The sequence below is a fragment of the Ictalurus punctatus genome, chromosome 16 (genome assembly GCF_001660625.3).
Source record: "Ictalurus punctatus breed USDA103 chromosome 16, Coco_2.0, whole genome shotgun sequence".
Classification (NCBI taxonomy): Eukaryota; Metazoa; Chordata; class Actinopteri; order Siluriformes; family Ictaluridae; genus Ictalurus; species Ictalurus punctatus.
This window is the reverse complement of record NC_030431.2, coordinates 17132092-17150907: the sequence shown is the minus strand read 5'-3', so window position 1 is coordinate 17150907 and position 18816 is coordinate 17132092. Positions and strand designations below refer to the sequence as shown.

The 18816-nt window shown below is 37.9% G+C and overlaps 2 protein-coding genes across 7 annotated transcripts in view; one reads left to right on the top strand and one right to left on the bottom strand.

Moving 5' to 3' along the window:
• Window positions 1-3945, top strand: part of slc12a2 (solute carrier family 12 member 2) — a 73715-nt gene extending 69770 nt beyond the window's left edge. For all 5 annotated transcript variants that reach the window (XM_017489451.3, XM_017489449.3, XM_017489452.3 and 2 more), the window contains one exon: window positions 646-3945. In XM_017489451.3, the coding sequence (XP_017344940.1) occupies window positions 646-781 (136 nt within the window). In that variant the 3' untranslated portion in view covers window positions 782-3945. The remainder of the gene's footprint in view (window positions 1-645) is intronic.
• A 2411-nt stretch (window positions 3946-6356) lies between these two features.
• LOC108276642 (fibrillin-2) overlaps window positions 6357-18816 on the bottom strand; it is a 70192-nt gene continuing 57732 nt past the window's right edge. For both annotated transcript variants that reach the window (XM_053686906.1, XM_053686907.1), the window contains exons 58-65: window positions 18409-18534; window positions 18169-18291; window positions 17017-17133; window positions 16660-16788; window positions 10734-10853; window positions 10013-10244; window positions 9551-9725; window positions 6357-6973 (exon numbers count right to left, since the gene is read on the bottom strand). In XM_053686906.1, coding sequence (XP_053542881.1) covers window positions 6599-6973; window positions 9551-9725; window positions 10013-10244; window positions 10734-10853; window positions 16660-16788; window positions 17017-17133; window positions 18169-18291; window positions 18409-18534 — 1397 coding nt within the window. In that variant the 3' untranslated portion in view covers window positions 6357-6598. The remainder of the gene's footprint in view (window positions 6974-9550; window positions 9726-10012; window positions 10245-10733; window positions 10854-16659; window positions 16789-17016; window positions 17134-18168; window positions 18292-18408; window positions 18535-18816) is intronic.

Below are 18816 nucleotides of genomic sequence, written 5' to 3'. Positions count from 1 at the left end.
AGCGTTAAACACATAGGTACTCAGCCATTGTGATGCCAGATGCATTTGTTGTATGATGATCCTGATGTTTTTCCTTTTGTCCCCTTCTCCCCTCTATGCCTGTGATTGTTTATGATGGTTTATATGTATGATGTTATGTTTTTGTTTTTGTACGCACCCACGGTGGAAACAAATTTCCTCTTTGAGGACCAATAAATTATCTATATTATTATTATTATTATTATTATTATTATTATTATGTAATGGTGGTCTCAAATCAGAGCGACTGGTTGATTTCAAACTTAAAAAAAATAAAAAATAAAAAGTTCCAGCTCCTACCCTTCTCTGTATAATACGACACCATGTAAAATGTTCTTGTTTAGATCCTTTTCCTTTTGCTGGTAATCTTTTTGAGAACAGTCACAACGTTAAATGAGTTAAACGAGGACATTAATATTCGAACAAAACATCATTTTATTAGTGTTAGTAATGTCATGTCAGTGTTAGCTTTTGTACAGAAAAAGAGGGAAAAGTAATTACACGTGAAAAAGAAAAGCGTGTTGCACAATTCAAGCTGCTTTCAGTTTGCATGATGTCACCTTTAACACTCTCTCTCTCTCTCTCTCTCTCTCTCTCTCTCTCTATCTCTCTCTCTGTGTTTAACAGGAGTATGCCCTTGGCCAGAAAAGGGGCGGTATCCAGTGCCCTGTACATGTCTTGGTTGGACACTCTGTCCAAGGACCTCCCTCCGATCCTCTTGGTTCGTGGCAACCATCAGAGCGTCCTCACGTTCTACTCTTAAACGATTTGATTATCACTGATCCCGTAAAGCACACCTTGACGATTTTGCCGACACTTAACACAAATGTGCACACACCAACACAATGAAAGTAGATTACCTGGGACTGTCAGGTAACGAATGTGATGGACGATGCAGAGACTGCGAGCATCTTCTTTGGCAAGCTCTTCGTTTTTGTTGCTCAGTGATGTCTGCCACTGAGAAATCACATGGAGACTGAAAACGAGACTTTTGGAAATGCTTCATCCAGGCATCGGAAAACAAGATGAGAACCTGTTCAATTATTTAAGGTCAATGTTTCTTTGGCTCATAGCTATCTGAGCATGAAGTACATATTGTTCTGATCACCATTAGCATCATTAGAATCATCAAAATAAATTGTGGATATATATAGAATTTTTTTTTTTTCTTTTGCTTTTTGAAGCAGCAATAATCACCCTGGGTTCCCTTTTCCTTACTTGGGAGAAAACCATGCAGAATGCTTTGCAACACCTTTTATAGCCTTATAGATGTGCCTTCCAGTTCAATCAAATTAGATTATTAAACTTTGCCCTGATGTATGCGCAAGTAAATGTAGATTTATTAGAGTACCTTTCAAATTGGGTATTTAAAAATGATTACATTTCAGTGATTTTTTTATTTTTTAATGCTAGTGGACTGGCATTTGGCATTGGTTTCCACTCCTTAGCATAAAAAAAAGGTTCTTGTTTTTTTTTTTTTCTGACCAGTTTTATTTATTCCCCCAGTTGCCTTTTATCCTTTGTTTCTTCTTTCATATTTCAGGTCTTCCTTTAAACTGTGAACGGGTTTTAGTGTTCCTAGTGTAGTACCCTCCACTAATCCTGGATGTGAATTCAAATGTACGGTTGAAGGGCACTCTAAACAGAACACTGTAGAACTTGATCCCTCAAGGGCAGACGAACAGCCTATGGCTTTAAGATGACAGGTTCTTGTCTGAAAAGAAGTTGTCCCAAACAGCGGGACATCAAAGCTGCTATAAAGTGATGGACACACAAAGAACAATCAACCAAATATGATGTAACCTCTTGAACATGCATTTACCTAATTCCACAAAATCTGCAGGTTCTGCTATAGAGGATGACTTTGCCTTAAAAGCAGAAGTAATGATTGTTAACTTCTATCTTATAAGCCATACTGGCTGGTTGGTTGATTGGATGATTAGCAGGAAAATGCAGATGTAGACAGATCAATAGATGCATGAAAACAGAATGTGTAATGTGTCAGTTGTCTTTTTTTTTTTTTTTTTTTTTAAATATACAAATTCCTTAATCTGTGTCGATTTTGTCTTCTCCCATAGAGTGGGCCATGTTTTTCATACAGTCCAGAGTTGTAGCTACAGAGTAAGCCTTTTCAGTCAACCACATCAATATCCTTGTCATTACCTGGACCTAAACCAACTCTCCTGTTAATGTTACAGTGTACACAGTCGGAATCGACTGTTTCAGCATCCTATTGTTTTTAGTTATGTTAGCATACAATTATGGGCTTCCCTGTCTTGTATAGTTTATAGTGTAGTTCTCAAGGGCCTGTTCGAAGCCATTCTACAGGTTTCGGAATGTATTGAAAAGTAGACCGAGGGAATGAGGAATGTTGTCCACGTGTCCGTGGTGGTGTTGTACGGGATGCAGAAGTTCCTCTATGCAGGTGAACCGAGACGAGTGCTACTCATTTCCGTCATTTCTCATGACCTTGATTTAGTAATAAAAAAGTGACTCATCCAAACTCAGGATTGGATTTCCCACCACCTGTAGTGCTTTTACCATTTATTGTTCGTTGTCAATTACCGTTTACGTCATTCTTTGTCAACGGGACCAGACGAGACTGACATGGAAGATACTGATGCGAATTCTTTGACCAGAGGTCTAGCCAGTGAGGCATTGAAAAAAATGAAAGAAATTGACTTGGGGAGGGGAGGGGGGATATTTGGGGGGTGGGATGAAATTCTACAACTAATGGTTAGTTACACAAATATCTCTGCCTCCTTTCTGCACTTACTGTAGTCTTTATAAAAATGTGATGTGTTGCTTTAAATGTCATTTGAATGTAAACACTAATGCTGAAAAACGAGCAGTTCTGTCCTCTGTCCGCACATTTTGGCAAAGTATTTTTCAAGCTTTTCGCTACAGACATGCTTAATAGTGTGATGTGCTTTGTTGGGCACTTTGTACTATAAATACCGACAAGACTGCATCTCGACAGTGTGTGTTCATCACCCATCGCCATGTGAGAAATCTGCCATGCACAATTGAATGAATATACTCATATTTATAACTATATATAAATATATATATATATATATTATGTATATATATATATTATACTCTAGTGTGTAAACAGAATGTGTATTTAGTGCGTGTGACACGTGTACAATGTACCAATCACCTACTGTGTGTTTGTACATAAGTGTGCTAAATGTATAGCTACACGTAGCTGTGACAGTAGAGGCTACTGTACCATGGGATAACTGGGCACTTCATATATGCCTTTCACAGCTGTTGTGTGCTAGACCTTCCAGATCAACTCTGTGTGTGTGTGTGTGTGTGTGTGTGTGTTTTTCAAGTTGCTGCATTTCTACCAACCTACTGGTCCATGTGTAGCCAAAGCCCAGTTGCTCTAAGTCCAACAGAGCTGGGAGCCATGATAAATGACGAAAAACAGAAGTCAGCATTGTAGCTCCCAATTCTAGTTCACACTGTATTTCTTTACTAACTTGTAAATACATTCTAGCCTAACCAGATAAATTAAGGGAGTGGAGTAATAATGGCAAAAATGCAATCTGGAGAAATGAATATTTATTTTAGTTTAGATTTCTCCTTTTTGTTTTAAATGAATTGCATGTTGATTTTTTTTTTGTTTCTTTTTTTTTTTGTTTCTTTTTGATTACTTTTCAAACTTTTGTTCTTCCTTGTTTTTGTGTCTATATTTCTATCTTTTATATGCCTTTTAAAGAAGAGCTTTGGCAAGTGGTTGAGTTTTTGCTCAAGCGAAAAGGGTGGATCGATTTGGATCTTAGTTGGAAGAGTAATGTTTTGATATATTGTACTGTTAATTGTCACAAATGATTTTTCTAACATTTTAACATTTAAGGTTACCAATACTTTGTACATCTTTATTGCAATAAATAAATAAAAAAAATCGAATGTAAATTCAATGCAAGAAATGTCTATTTTATCATTGGATTAATCGCCATCATGTACAACAAGGCCATCGCTAGTATTCATTGTGGTTGGTGGAACAGCACTGCCATCGCGTGTTAGAGCACGAGACGAACGTTTCTGTTTCAGACTCATGCAGGAACATTGTATCAGCTATAGGGGGAGCATGGAAACTACATGAGAACATGCTAGTCCTGTCTTAAGATGCTCTAGGCTCGGCACATTTTTCTGTCCAGCAACTATGAAGGCTTATGAGCTCGGTTAATGACCAAATAAAATTTCATAGACATCCTAAAGAAAATTATTTAAACATTTTATTTATAAAATGTACAAAATGTTAGTTCTTTTTTTTTTTTTTTTTTAATTTCTAAAATTGTGATAAATTCTTCATATGTGATTAGGAGTGTATTAACAAAGGGGAGTATTAGGATAAAATGCATCGAGTGAATTTCAATTATGACTATTTTTATAGCCTTTTTGTAGCCTTTCTCAATATTTAGCAATGTATTTATCACTTTAATGAAATGAAATGAAACTCATATTTCTGGATTTTCTCACCCGTTAAAAGCGGTGCAATCTTTAGACCATGTTATATAAGCGTATACTGTATGTTAGGATTTTCATTTAAAAAAAAAGCCATTTCTTTTACAGCATAAATATTATACTCAAGCTTAATTCAAGCTTAATTAATTAATAATAATATTTTCATTGAACATAATGAATCAGAGACAGAATTTACAGTTAATTCTGCTTTCAATATAATTTAAATTGCAAATACACATTTATGGCAAATTAGCTTCTTAATAAAAAAAATAAAATAAATAAAACTCCTGGACACTATTTAGCTAAATTCTACACTAAATCCAAAGTCTTTTTTTTTTTTTGGTCTTGTAATATAGTATAGTAATAAACACGAATCGTGTTTACTCAGGCTTTCGTCTGTTTTTGGTTTATTCATGCATAATGTCCTCTGTCTAAAATAATCTGACTTTTTTACTTTATGCGATAACTGAAAAGACTTTATATATATATATATATATATATATATATATATATATATATATATATATATATATATATATATATATATATATATATATATATATATATATTATGTGTATGTGTGTGTGTGTGTGTGTATATATATATATATTTATTTTTTGCAGTTTTTCATAACATTTGCATAACATTTTACAAATAAAAATGGCCAGATTCATTTCTGTTAGAGCCTTTGTGATCTAAATCTAGCTCATGCACATTAAATCAAATTTATTGTTATTGTTCAATATAAATTCAATCTAATCTGTCTTCCAGAATAGTTCACTGCGTCTGTATATAGTCAACTGTAGTTATATCAGGTACTCATACTGTACTCACTAGGACCGTTACTATTTTTTGGTGTTAAATAGCTTAATCGCACACTGAAAATATGAGAACCAGACAGGTTAGTTTGAGTATTTCAGAAAATGCTGATCTGATCTAATATTTTGACACAACAGTGGGCACAGGCTCAGCGAAAGTGGACAGGTGATGTTCTGAGATGCTTTTCTGTTCAACACTGTTGTAAAGAACGGTTACTTGAGTTACCAGGGCCTTCCTGCCATTTTGAACAAGTCTAGTCATTCTCCACTGACCTCTTGCATCAACATGGCGTTTCTGCGTGCAGAACTTCCACACACTGGTTGGTTTTGGAGTTTTTTTTTTTTTTGGTGCCCTTTTCTGAGTAAACTCTAGAGACTTTTTGTGTGTGAAATTCCCAGGAGAGCAGTAATTCCTGAAATCTCTAAACCAGCCCATCTGGCACCAACAGCCATGCCATCGTCAAGGTCCGTGAGATCACACTGAGATATTTCTAATTCTGGATCTGACGGTTGATAGTGGATGGGTATTTTAATCCAACTCCAGTTGCAAGTGAACTGAATGTAAAAATGACTGAATATAAACACACACAATTTGGGGGAAATAAAGATTGTGTTCCCCCGTGTTGCAGTTCGTTATCTTATACTAGAAAGTGAACACAATATCTGAAAAAATATGAACTTGTCTTTTAACATAGCAGTGTATAGACAGAACAATCCTGGTTTTCTTGGTTTATGATTTTGGTCAGCAATTATGCATTTATATAAAATATATATATATATATATATATATATATATATATATATATATATATATATAGTGATAATAAATATAAAACCTATAATATATATATACATTCATTAATATACAGTTTGAATAGGAGTGTTCAACTGTCACACTTTTATGGATTATATTACATTAATAACCATTATATATCCATTATATATCCTGTCACCATTTTTAAAAGAATACAGCCATTTTAAAGACGTGCCTTTACCTGATGTTGAAGCTGCACCAGAATGATTGAATTGGATGAGACCATGTCCACAGTTTTAGCTTTGTCTCCTTCTTTATGGAAGGTGTGACCCGTAAATAGATTTCATTTATATTTTAGAAAAGCACAATGAAATATCACCGTAAGTATACTACAGGCACTTGTGTAAAACAACAACAAAAAAAATATCTTATTGCCCTCCAAACACTGATATATCAAACCTACTGCTGGTGTATTCACTCAGAATGAGAGCTGCTGGTGTTTGGTATGAGAGTGACACACAGTGCTGCTTTACTGTAATGTAATGTGCAGCTTCATGTGCAGGTTCTGTCCTAGCTCACCTGAGAGGTAGTCTCTGTCCCTGTTGTCCTCTAACTGCAGCAGTTCTGCATGATCATAAAGTGAAGAACTGCTGATCATCAAAATATAAAATCCTGGAATAGCTTTCTCAGGTATGCAGTGCAGGTAGGTGAGCTCCTCACGCTGCCGGAGTTGGAATATTTCACCCTGATTGCCTTCTGTGATGTTATAAGTGACGTGATGAATGAGAGGTCTGATGGCAGGCACCAGCTCCAGGATGTGCTCTTTGTTGTTGCATTGGGATATATTGAGCACCACTAGCAGAGGCTGCTCCATGTCCACGCTGTCCAGGATAACTGGAGCTTCCTGCACAGACCAAAAAAAAGTAAAGTAATATGGCTCAGTCTCAAGATCTCAATTAAAAATGAATCATTTAATAGCATTGCCTTATAGACTGCACCAAGGTTGTAAAACTAATTTTAGGTGATAGGTCACATTGCACATCAGTGACAAGTTGGCTGGACAAAAAAAAATAAAAAATCAGTCTAGTGGACCAATGCAGTCAATGTGTAAATAATAAAATCAGGGTTCATACAAGGTGCTTGAATTTGGCTTTTTGAAATTTAAGTATGGGTAAACTTTGAAAATAATCACTACATAACTGTAAAGTGTTTATTTTCAATAGGACATGAATACAATCCTTTCACTCAAAGAATGACACCCCGGTGCACTCTTCCCCCTCACCCTCCTCCTGCTCTTCACTCACGCGTTTTAACAGAGACCGCTCCGGACCACTTCTCAGACCCTGCTTTTTCCTCAAAAAAGCACTTAGCGACAAATCTAGCGACATTTTGGGAAAACTTTAGCTACTTTCTGTAGGCAGTGGTAGTGGTTAAGACAATGGACTTCTGACCAGAAGGTCATGAGTTCGAATCCCAGCACCACCAGGCTGCCACTATTGGGCTCTTGAGCAAGGCCCAATAGTCAACTGCTCAGTTGTATAAATGAGATATATGTAAGTCGCTCTGGATAATAAGGGCATCTGCCAAAATGCCATAAATGTAAATGTAAAGAGAATGGCCAGTAATACCCCACGAGCACGAGGTCCTGCTTTCCTGCTGCAGGTACAGCTATATCTCTCTCTCTGCAGCTGTTCTGTTCTGTGAGAGCTGTTCACTTTCTCTCTGTCTGATCATCCCTTTTCAAACAGATATAAAGGACTGACACAATGCAGAATGCAAGAGACCAATACGACGTGATGACATAATGAGCGCATGACATCATCTAGTGACATTTAGCAACTTTCCATTGCTCCTGTCACTCACCTTGACGTTATGGTGAATGCCGGGAAAATGGAAATTTAGTCCAGCATGGCAGGAAAAGGCACCATATATGGGTATGTTTTATTATTATTGTTATTATTATAAAAAATTTTTTTGAATTTTAAAAAGAAGAAATAAAGAATAGATTTGATTGACATCTCTTGTATAGTCCTTGAAAACAAAAACAAAATATAGTGCTTGAAAAGTCCTGGAATTTAATTATGAAGCATCTATATGAACCCTGTAAAATTAGCTGTGTTTGCTACGTAAGCGAGTTCATATCCAAATTCAGTTCTTTATCCCTAATGTTGTGTTCACTCTTAGTTCTCTGAGGACAATTTCCATTTGCATGATTTACTATTTCATTGCTGTAGGGAACAATAGATGAAATATGTGGCACATTGAATTGGTTACTTGCCAGTTGTATGATTGTTCTTGAGTTTTTCCAATAGCCAGGTTCGTCTGTTTTCATTTATATCTATGTATTTCTGTAAATTTGGTTCATTTTGTAGATTTGAATTATGAGTCAACACAATATTGCATGGTATTGTGATACTACTTGGTATCGTGATACTTCAGCTGGTATAGTATCGTAAGATATCGTATCGTGATACCATAGTTGAGAGTTGAAGATTTAAATTAAAAAAAAAAGACAATTTTTTTCCCCAATTTTCACCTGTGCAGTTTCAGTGAACCTGTACCCACTGTAGCCTCATATTCTTGGTCTTGGCTGAAAGGAGTGGAACCCAATGTGGCGTTCTGCTATGCAGGTTCAGTGTGGTGTACATTCTGAGATGCTTTTCTCCTCACCATAGATGAAAAGGGTGGTTATTTGAGTTGCTGTAGCCTTCCTGTCAGCTCAACCTAGTCTGGCCATTCTCCTCTGATATCAGCAAGGCATTATTGCCCACAGAACTGCTCTTCATTGGATATTTACTGTTTTCCGCACCATTCTGTGTAAACTCTAGAGACTGATCTGCAGGAATATCCCAGTAGATCAACAGTTTCTGAAATACTCCAGCCCACCTGGCACTAATAACCATGCCACAATGCCAAAAGTCACTGAGATCGCATTTGACCCATTCTGATGTTGGGTGGCTGATTGGATAATTGCATGAATGAGCAGGCATTCAATTGCCCCAATTAAAGTGGCCGATGAGTGTATATCACTTTCTAAACAGATAAACAGACTTCAATTCCTTACCAATTTTTCTAAATTATGCTTTTACCATACAATAGCACCCTCCCTTGAACTATTCAATTTGTACGGTAATGAAATGGTCATTGAATTTGGATTATATGTCAAATTTCTAGCTTGCTAATGAAGAATTAAATTTTGTCAGTAGCTGTTTATGGCCCTAAGTGTTTTTCTCTATGTTGCCCCCTAGTGGAATAACAGATTAGCTCTTTTTTTTTTTTTTTTTTTTTAGAATACCTACTGTACAGTTTATAGGAGATTTTAATTTACAACACTGACTCAAAATGAACTTAATCTAATTAATTTAGATTAGAGAATTTACTGGGGCATGTGACTACACCTTCAATAAAAACCATCAGTGAAGAAATGAAGACATGAGATATCTATATTCTATATCTGCTGTATATTCTCATTTCTTTTTACCTCCTCTGGCTCTGTTTGCTGGATGGTGTGTCTCTTCCAGATTCCTTTCTTATGTGGACTGTTGACACTGCAATCATAGCAGTCTTCAGGAGCGAGTCTATTATCCTCTGCTGTACTAGCTGCACTGACAGATCCCAGCTGACCCTTCCCAAAGCCCAGACCTGAAACACAGTGCCTGTACACACAGGCAGATATCCTCATCAACCTCAAAATTCACACAACATACAACATACAGGCATTAAAAGAGCACTGAAAATGAAACATCAGTATCATAGTATGAAATCACTAATGTTACGCTTCACAGTATTCATGGTAAAAACATGGCTGTTTTAAAAGTGCTTAAAAACTGTAAATTATACGACAGCAATAATCAGCATTCGTCAGTGTACATAATGTATCTTACTATCCTAGTAATATCGCCCCGAGCCCAGATACCCTTTGCATGCCACTTGTCCTCCTCACCCTTGGCCGACCCTGTAGTATCCAGGAGGACAGCCGCACGTATAGCCTCCTTGGGTGTTGGAGCAGCCGTAGCTGCAGGGGTTTTTGAAGGAGCCGCACTCATCCACGTCCTGGCAGCTGCTGGAGAGCTGCTCGAAGTTGAATCCAGGCGGACAGGCACACTTGAAGCTGCCTAATGTGTTGTAACATGACGCTGAGCCACAGGTGCCGGGAGTGGAGCACTCATTCTCATCTACAACACAGACAAGTTAAGCTTTTATAAAGAGCTGTGTGGATGTGTTGTTCCCATTTAGTTGTTTTTTTTTTAAAGTATTTTATTCCTTCTTGATTATGTACAGTATGGATTTCTTTATGAAAGATAGACATTACATAATTGAGGTTCCATAAGTGACTATTTTTGCACAATCAAGTCACAATTTCCCTGTCCCATAGATGGTGCTGTTCTTCCATCTAATTACAAACACACAACGGTCTAAACAATTGCTTACAATAAAAAACAAATGCCTCTACTGAAGCATGTTTACGACAATATCACTGTTGGCAAGATACTCATATTAAGCACACGGCTTTAAGGAATGCTATATTAAAGTCAGTGGTGAAGTAAAATATTTGTGGCTGTCAGCCTTTTGTAATAAAAGATAAGCATGTGCGCGTACGCGCACACACACACACACACACACAGAATAAACACACTGGGTCTTCACTTATTTGTGTTACTCACCAACACACTGGTTCCACTGGTAGTGCTGGGTGTAGCCTTGGGGACAGCTGCAGCGGTACCCCCCTGACATGTTGTCACAACCATACTGACATCTATGATTACTTGTGCACTCATCAATATCTACAAAAAAAAGAAGAAATTCAATAACATTAACAACAAAATATTAACAGATCTGCATAGTAGGTGTCTTGTCAGGAAAAAAGGGTGTGTTAGCAGGGGCTTTTTCCTCTTATGCAGGTGGGAGTGGGCATTCAGATGTGAAGCTTACAGGATAAAGAAAGGCCATGTTAATTAACATGGGAACATATTGGATGTGGCGACGTGCTCATGTGTTTGGTTTAAACTGGGCTTCGTTTATTTAATCGTTCATCTTCAGGAACTGCTTTAACCTGGTCAGGGTCGCTGTGGTTTAAATGATTTTTTAAAAATATTTTGGAATATCCAGTGCGTCCGGAAAGTATTCCCAGCGCTTCACTTTTCCCACATTTTGTTATGTTACAGCCTTATTCCAAAATGGATTAAATTCATTATTTTCCTCAAAATTCTACAAACAATACCCCATAATGACAACGTGAAGAAGTTTGTTTGAAATCTTTGCAAATGTAGTACAAATAAAAAACAAAAGAAGCACATGTACATAAGTATTCACAGCCTTTGCTCAGTAATTGGTGTTGAAGCACCTTTGGCACCAATTACAGCCTCAAGTCTTTTTGAGTATGATGCTACAAGCTTGGCACAATTATTTTTGGGCAGTTTCTCCCATTTTTCTTTGAAGGACCTCTCAAGCTCCATCACGTTGGATGGGGAGCGTCGGTGCACAGCCATTTCAGATCTCTCCAGAGATGTTCAATCGGGTTCAAGTCTGGGCTCTGGCTGGGCTACTCAAGGACATTCACAGAGTCGTCCTGTCTACAGACAATTCCTTGGACTTCATGGCTTGGTCTGTGCTCTGACATGCTTTGTTTACTGTGGGACCTTATATAGACAGGTGTGTGCCTTTCCAAATCATGTCCAATCAACTGAATTTACCACAGGTGGACTCCAATCAAGTTGTAGAAACATCTTAAGGATGATCAGTGGAAACAGGATGCACCTGAGCTCAATTTTGAGTGTCATGGCAAAGGCTGTGAATACTTATATACATGTGCTTTTTGTGTTTTTTATTTTTAATAAATTTGCAAAGATTTCAAACAAACCTCTTTCACGTTGTCATTATGGGGTATTGTTTGTAGAATTTTGAGGAAAATAATGAATTTAATCCATTTTGGAATAAGGCTGTAACATAACAAAATGTGGAAAAAGTGAAGCGCTGTGAATATTTTCCGGATGCACTGTATAACTAACCAAACTAATTAGAAAGTACAGTCAAAAATAATTGAGGGAACAGGATCGGTCAAACTTGGAATGTTAAAATAAAGTCCCGCTCGTTCCTCCACTGCATATTTTCCATTGAACGAAAACAAAGACCGTCACTAATATGGATGAACACACACATACCACAGCAGAGATTAAATCTTAAATGTAAATCCTCATAATCCAGTTTACACCAGTTATACACACCATCAATTGTTCATATTATAGCCTAACATTTTATTGTGCAACTTTAATAATGTGGACATTTCGTTTCACATTTCAGCCTGTGATGTGGTAGTAGTGTTTCCTTTCCTGTTTCACAGATGCTCTTGTGGTATTGTAACAGCTTCATAAAAACCTAATGAGAAACTAAAACCTTCTCTGGGAATGCAAAAGAGCCTTTTTAGTTCCAAATGCTTCTAGAAAGGCAGCAGTTTCCAGGATAACACGAGCCACTGCTGCAGCGAAATATTAATGTGAACCTGATTCTCTGGCTTGAAGAAAGCTGGCAGTTTGACAGTGCAGCAGTTTCTCATATACTTAAAGAGGACTAAGGGTCGTTTGCTGCTAAACAGTTCATTGTTCATCCCGCACATTTCAGAGACCGCGAAAGGCATACCTAGTTTTTGAGAGACCAATAACCTAGTTTTATACATACGTGTAACAGCAGGTAAATGGTTCAAAGCCGCGGGTAAAATTGATGAAATTCCCAAATTACTTATTACGACATAACTGTGCACAGTTTATGTGTTAAGGACATATCTACACAACCCTAAAAATGCTTCAGAACAGATCAAGAACAGAACACATTAAAAACTTTCCTGGACTCAAGTGAGTTGTTTAGCAATCATGAGACGCTTGATAGACAGTGCCAGCAGAAGAAAATGACATTCAGGCCCAGATCATTTTAGTTCAATTATGGGATGCAATTATATATCTCAAATGTATATAGCTGAACATTCACACTTTAATGACAAAGATAAGCTAAACATTTTCTGCGTGTCACGCTACAAAGATGTGCACTTAGAATAAATCTTTATTTCAGTTTTCATTTCAAATCTAACACCACGTAAATATTACACTTATTACAATATTACATATGATGAAAATTATATTAGTGTGGTATGAAATCAGTTTGCCAAATTGTTAATGACTAAATTAGGTGAAAGCTTGTTGAACTCCTTAGAGATTCCAAGCGTGTGAGTGTACGTTTGGCTCTTATACTGCTATTGCTGAATTCCTTTGTCACATGCTTTTAATGAGTTTGGCTGAATACAGTTCTAGGTCTCAGGGTTCATGAGTGTGAGAAGCTGTCCGACTGCACAGATGTTTAACGCTTCTGAACAAACGAGCAACGCTGTACCGATCTGCACCGACCTTGGCGATACAACAACCTGGCTATTTCTCAGATCATCCACCTGGCTCTACTGCAACTCTACTGCAACGTATTAATAGATCTTTTTCATAATTTCAGATTCTGTGCAATGGAAGACATCGTAGTTGGAAAGACATGATAGTAATTATACAAATGAATGAGGAAAGTTAGTAAGTTTGTAGTCAAGAGGTTCACCCTCAAACAACATGTGCATGGCTGAAGCAGGAAGAAATACAGCTTGTCACATTACTGAACAAGTGAGTAATTGAATGCTAATCACTATCATTCTTTGGGAGGAGTAAAGCCACATGTGAGGAAGTCTTCCTGTAAGCAAAAGAGGAATTAATGCAGATTGAAGCATATAGTTGCTATCAAAATTATTCAACCCCCAATGCAAATCGGGTTTATTGTCAAATTTCACAGACTTTGAGCTGTTTGCAATGAACAAATTAAATAAAAGCAACTGAATAGTTCAACACAAAGAATGCTTCAAGTGGTTTCCCCAAATTCAATTGTAAATGCAATTTATAAATGACTTCTCCAGTTTCAAAAGTATTCAACCCCTTCATGGGAAGCATCTTTAGTACTTTATAGAGCACGTTTTGCTGTTATGACCTGCTGCAAACATGATGCATAGCTTCTGGCAGTGTTCCTGAGGAATCTTAGCCCATTCCTCATGAGCAATGGCCTCCAGTTCAGTAATATTCTCGGGTTTGCGTGCTGCAACCGCCTTCGTCAAATCCCACCAGAGATTTTCTATGGGGTTCAAGTCAGGTGACTGTGATGGCCCAGTAGAATCTTCCAGGACTTCTTCTGCAACCAAGCCTTGGTGGAATTTGAGGTATGCTTGGGATCATTGTCTTGTTGGAAGGTCCAATGATGCCCAAGCTTCAGCTTCCTCACAGACGGCATGACGTTTTCTCCTAGGATTTCCTGATGCTTTAATGAATCCATCTTGCCTTCCACATGCTGCAGGTTTCCAGTGCCAGAGGATACAAAGCAGCCCCAGAGCATCACTGAGCCACCACCCTGCTCGACTGTGGACAGAGTGTTCTTTCTTCATTCTTCTTTCTCCAGACATACCACTGATCCATCGTGCCAAAAAGTTCCAGTTTTGTTTCGTCTCTCCACAGAACAGAATCCCAAAACTTCTGTGGCTTATTTATGTGATTTTGAGTGACTTTTCTTGTGCTTTTTGGTCAGTAGTGATGTACGTCTTGGAGTTGGAAACCTTCTGCATTTAGTACGTGCCTTACTGTACTCACTGAAACCTCAGTGCCTGTTGCCACTATGTCTTGCTGCAGGTCTTTTGCAGTCACTCGAGAGTTTTTCACAACCTGCCTTCTCAGAACTCTGGCTGCAGCTGTTGATAGCTTCCTTTTTCTGCCCCGTCCAGGTATTTCATACATTTCTGCCTCTAGCCAGTTCAGGTATTTCATGTGTTCCAGGTCAAGCACACCTGCTGCAACTAATGAAGCTCTTGATTAGTTTCATCAGGTGTGCTTGAGCCAACACCTGTTTTGCATATTTGTGCTGTTGTGAGGGATTCTGTTCAGGGGGTTGAATACTTTTGAAACTGGAGAAATCATCATAAATTGCATTTTCAGTTGAATTTGAGGAAACCACTTGAAGTATTTGTTGTGTTGAACTATTTCAATTGCTTTTGTTTTATTTGTTCATTGCAAACAGCTGAAAGTCTGTAAATTTTGACAATAAACCTGATTTGCAATGGGGGTTGAATAAATTTTGATTGTAACTGTAACTTATCACTTTATGAGGAACTGACTTCATTCTTGCACAAGACATTCTTCTGTTTAAGTCAGTGTAAACGTTAATGTACATATTAGTACACGAATACTGTGTATGCTTGCAAGCTGTGCATAAATCTAATATTAAGTAGTGTGTACGTTGGATGGAAAGTTTGAATGTGTATATATGCATAACATGTAAAGGTCTTTGTATAATGCACAAGGTGGGCCAACATCCTTGGTAATAAAGTACAGCATTGATTTCTGTTATGTGGCATCCAGAAGGGAGAATGTGTAACGTCTAACAGCCTTGCAGTATTACAGCATTGTTGTGTTATAGTTTCAGTACCTCTTGGGACTTCACACTATATAATCACTGCCATTTTGTGGAATAGGGGACTGACTGCATCATGTTATTGTATTTGTGCTTCATTAAGAAGATTTGTTTTCATTTGCCTGCCCTTATACATGATACTACATACAATACATCTTCAACAAGCACCAGTGAAGCGGACACTTTCTGTGTTGTTAGTTTGTTAGTTACAGTTACATTTATATAGTGCTTTTCTAGACACTCAAATCGCTTTACATAGTATGGGGGGTCTCTTCAACCACCACTAATGCTGTGTAGCATCCAACTGGATGATGCTACAGCAGCCATAGTGCGTCAGTACACCAACGACATATTAGTGGAGAGAAAAGGAAAGTGATGTAGCCAATTCAGAGATGAGGATTATTAGGTGGACATGACAAAGAAGGGCCAATGGGGGAATTTCACCAGGACATTAGGGTTATACCCCTACTCTTTACTACAAGTGTCCTGGGACTTTTAATGACCACAGAGTGTCAGGACCTCGGTTTAACGTCTCAGCCAAAAGACCCCGTCACTATACTGGGGCATTAGGCCCCACACAGACCACAGGGTGAGCAGACCTTCCTGGCCTTCCCTAATACCACTTCCAACAGCAACCTTAGTTTTCCCCAGGAGGTCTCCCAACCAGGTACTGTCAGGATTAACCCTGCTTAGCTTCAGTGGGAAACTAGGCAAGAACTGCTGGAAGATATGGCTCAGGCACATTTGCTGCTTCTTAGCTAAGATATGGGACAACTGGGACGTTGATCTCAACAGAAAATATTGCTAACAGCAAAAGTAGTGCAGTAAGCTAATTTCAAATTACTCTCAGTATAATGAGTTTCTCCTCCTGAAGAAATACCCTGGGATCCTTTAAGTACCCGGACGTAAAGAGTGGGCTGTGTTTGAAATGATATGCGTATATAAGTATATATTAGTAAACAGAAAAAAGACATCTAGTTGTGTTTATATTTTGCAGAAAAAAATAAATAAATTAAGCCTCAAATATAGCAACTGCATCAGAAAAGCATATAGCCACATCCTTACTTTGACTACTACACATCCACCCCCGTCCCCCCACCCCTTACACACACACACCTTCACATTGCAGGCCAGTAGAGTCCAGGCTGAATCCTTGCTGGCATTCACAGCTAAAGCTGCCTGGTGAGTTCTGGCAGATGCCCTTAGCTCCACACAGACTGGGCTCTACTGCACACTCGTTATTATCTGTTAGGGGAAAATACACAACAACAAGGCACAGTGTTTTGCTCTTTACTGCTGTCTTGTGATTTTTATATTTTCAATGTAGTAAACAATTCAATAGAGTGTAAATATAAGTTAAACTTATAAGCTCTTGACCAGGTCTCACAACATACATTTTTCAATCCTCGATTCAGTAGAAAAAATCAGATTGCTTTGTATGTATATTTGTTTTGGTGTTTGTTATATGCTTACCCATGCAGGCAGTGTGGTGTTGCTTAAAGCCCGGAGGGCATTTGCAAGCGAAGCCACCGATGGTGTTAATACACATAAACTGGCAGTTGTGCCTCTTTAACTGGCATTCGTCCAAATCTTCGAAGCATAAAAATAAAAATTCAACTCTTTAAATCAACCAGCTCAGCATTTTCTCTCTCAAATAATGGATTTAGTCCTGATCTGATATTCCTGTTCTGCATGTTTTTTTCTATTCTGAATGCATCAAATGCAAAAACAACAACAACACTGCAGTAATGCAATGACTTCATATGACATTTATCTATCTGAGACTGTTTAAGATCCTGTGCAAGAAGCACTGCCCTCAGTTTAGTAAGATTTAGTCATAATAACCCGTGCCAAACACTCCCTGTATTTACTCATCACTTTACACATTACACTGTTCTTGGAGGATTCTGGTCCACTTCCACAGAAAATAGCTTGAACCCTGTGGCTGTTTTTTTTCCCCTCCCATAAACTTCTTGGTACATGCTCTTTAATAATATCAAACTGCGGTTTATATTACTTGGCCATTTCAAAAAAGAGTTTGGTCTAAAATATATTTGCTCATTTACTCATTAACTAGACTCCAATGTTTGCATGCAATCTTCAGTCTGGAAACAGATGGTCTTACTTTCACATCATTACATTTTTCAAAACGTCGTCAAAACTGTTTTATGACCCAAAACCTTCACCTTGAATGAATGTGACATGAATACTCTTTGCCGTGTCTTGTTTCTAAATACATAATGGGGTCCCCGGTGACGTTGTGTGGCTTTAGACGCTGTGTTAACATCAACGTTTATATTGGAGACAGTATTAATAACACACTACACATTTACACGGGTCCGAGTCTGAAATGATTTTTCTAGTTTTGTAATAGCATAGAGGAATGTCCTCTCTAATGAGACCGAAGGCCAAATTCGGGACAATGGTTACTGTGACGATGACTGCTCTGTCATCACTCTGCAATAAAACCTAATCATATCGCAACTGGTTCATGTTACCAGTTAGGATGCTATTTTCTAATTACTAAGGTGAAGGACACACAGGATTCCTAGTCTACAATGACACCATGACTGCCTCACCTTTCACTATAGGACACTTCCATTAGTTAAATATATAGAAGCTCACCTTTACATGTTCTGCCATCCTCTTGCAAGATATAACCACGTGGACAGGAGCACACATAGCTACCCTCTGTGTTCTTGCAGATAAAGTTGCATGGCTTTGGGGACATTACACATTCATCCAAGTCTTAAAATATCAAAGATAAGCAATTAATAAGGCAGTTTCTGAGGATAAAGGAAGAAAGAAGCTAATGTTTTAGTGCTTTTAATGCAACTGGTGTTTATGTAAATGGAAGTGTCTTACCAACACAAGCAGTGCCTGTAATGATGACTGTGTAGCCTGGATTACAGTGACATTGAAAGGAACCCATAGTGTTGATACACTGGCCATTCTTACACACATCTGGTATGACCTTACACTCATCTATATCTGTGGATGTAAAAGTATACCGTTAGTATCCGAGGTGTTCAGAGGTTTTTGTTTAGTAAGATTAGCTGTATGAAGTCATTCTAGGGGAAAACTTAAGATGACTTTAGGGTTTAGTGATGATACGCTCAAACACACTACACGTCAGACACACACTTTTTGTTTTGAAGGACTCAGGTGACAAAGAAAATATAACTAATTATTAAGATGTGTAAATAAACAACCCTGGAAATGAGATGTTTAGTAAATGCCCTGAACAGTATTGGCTCAGATTACAATTCATAA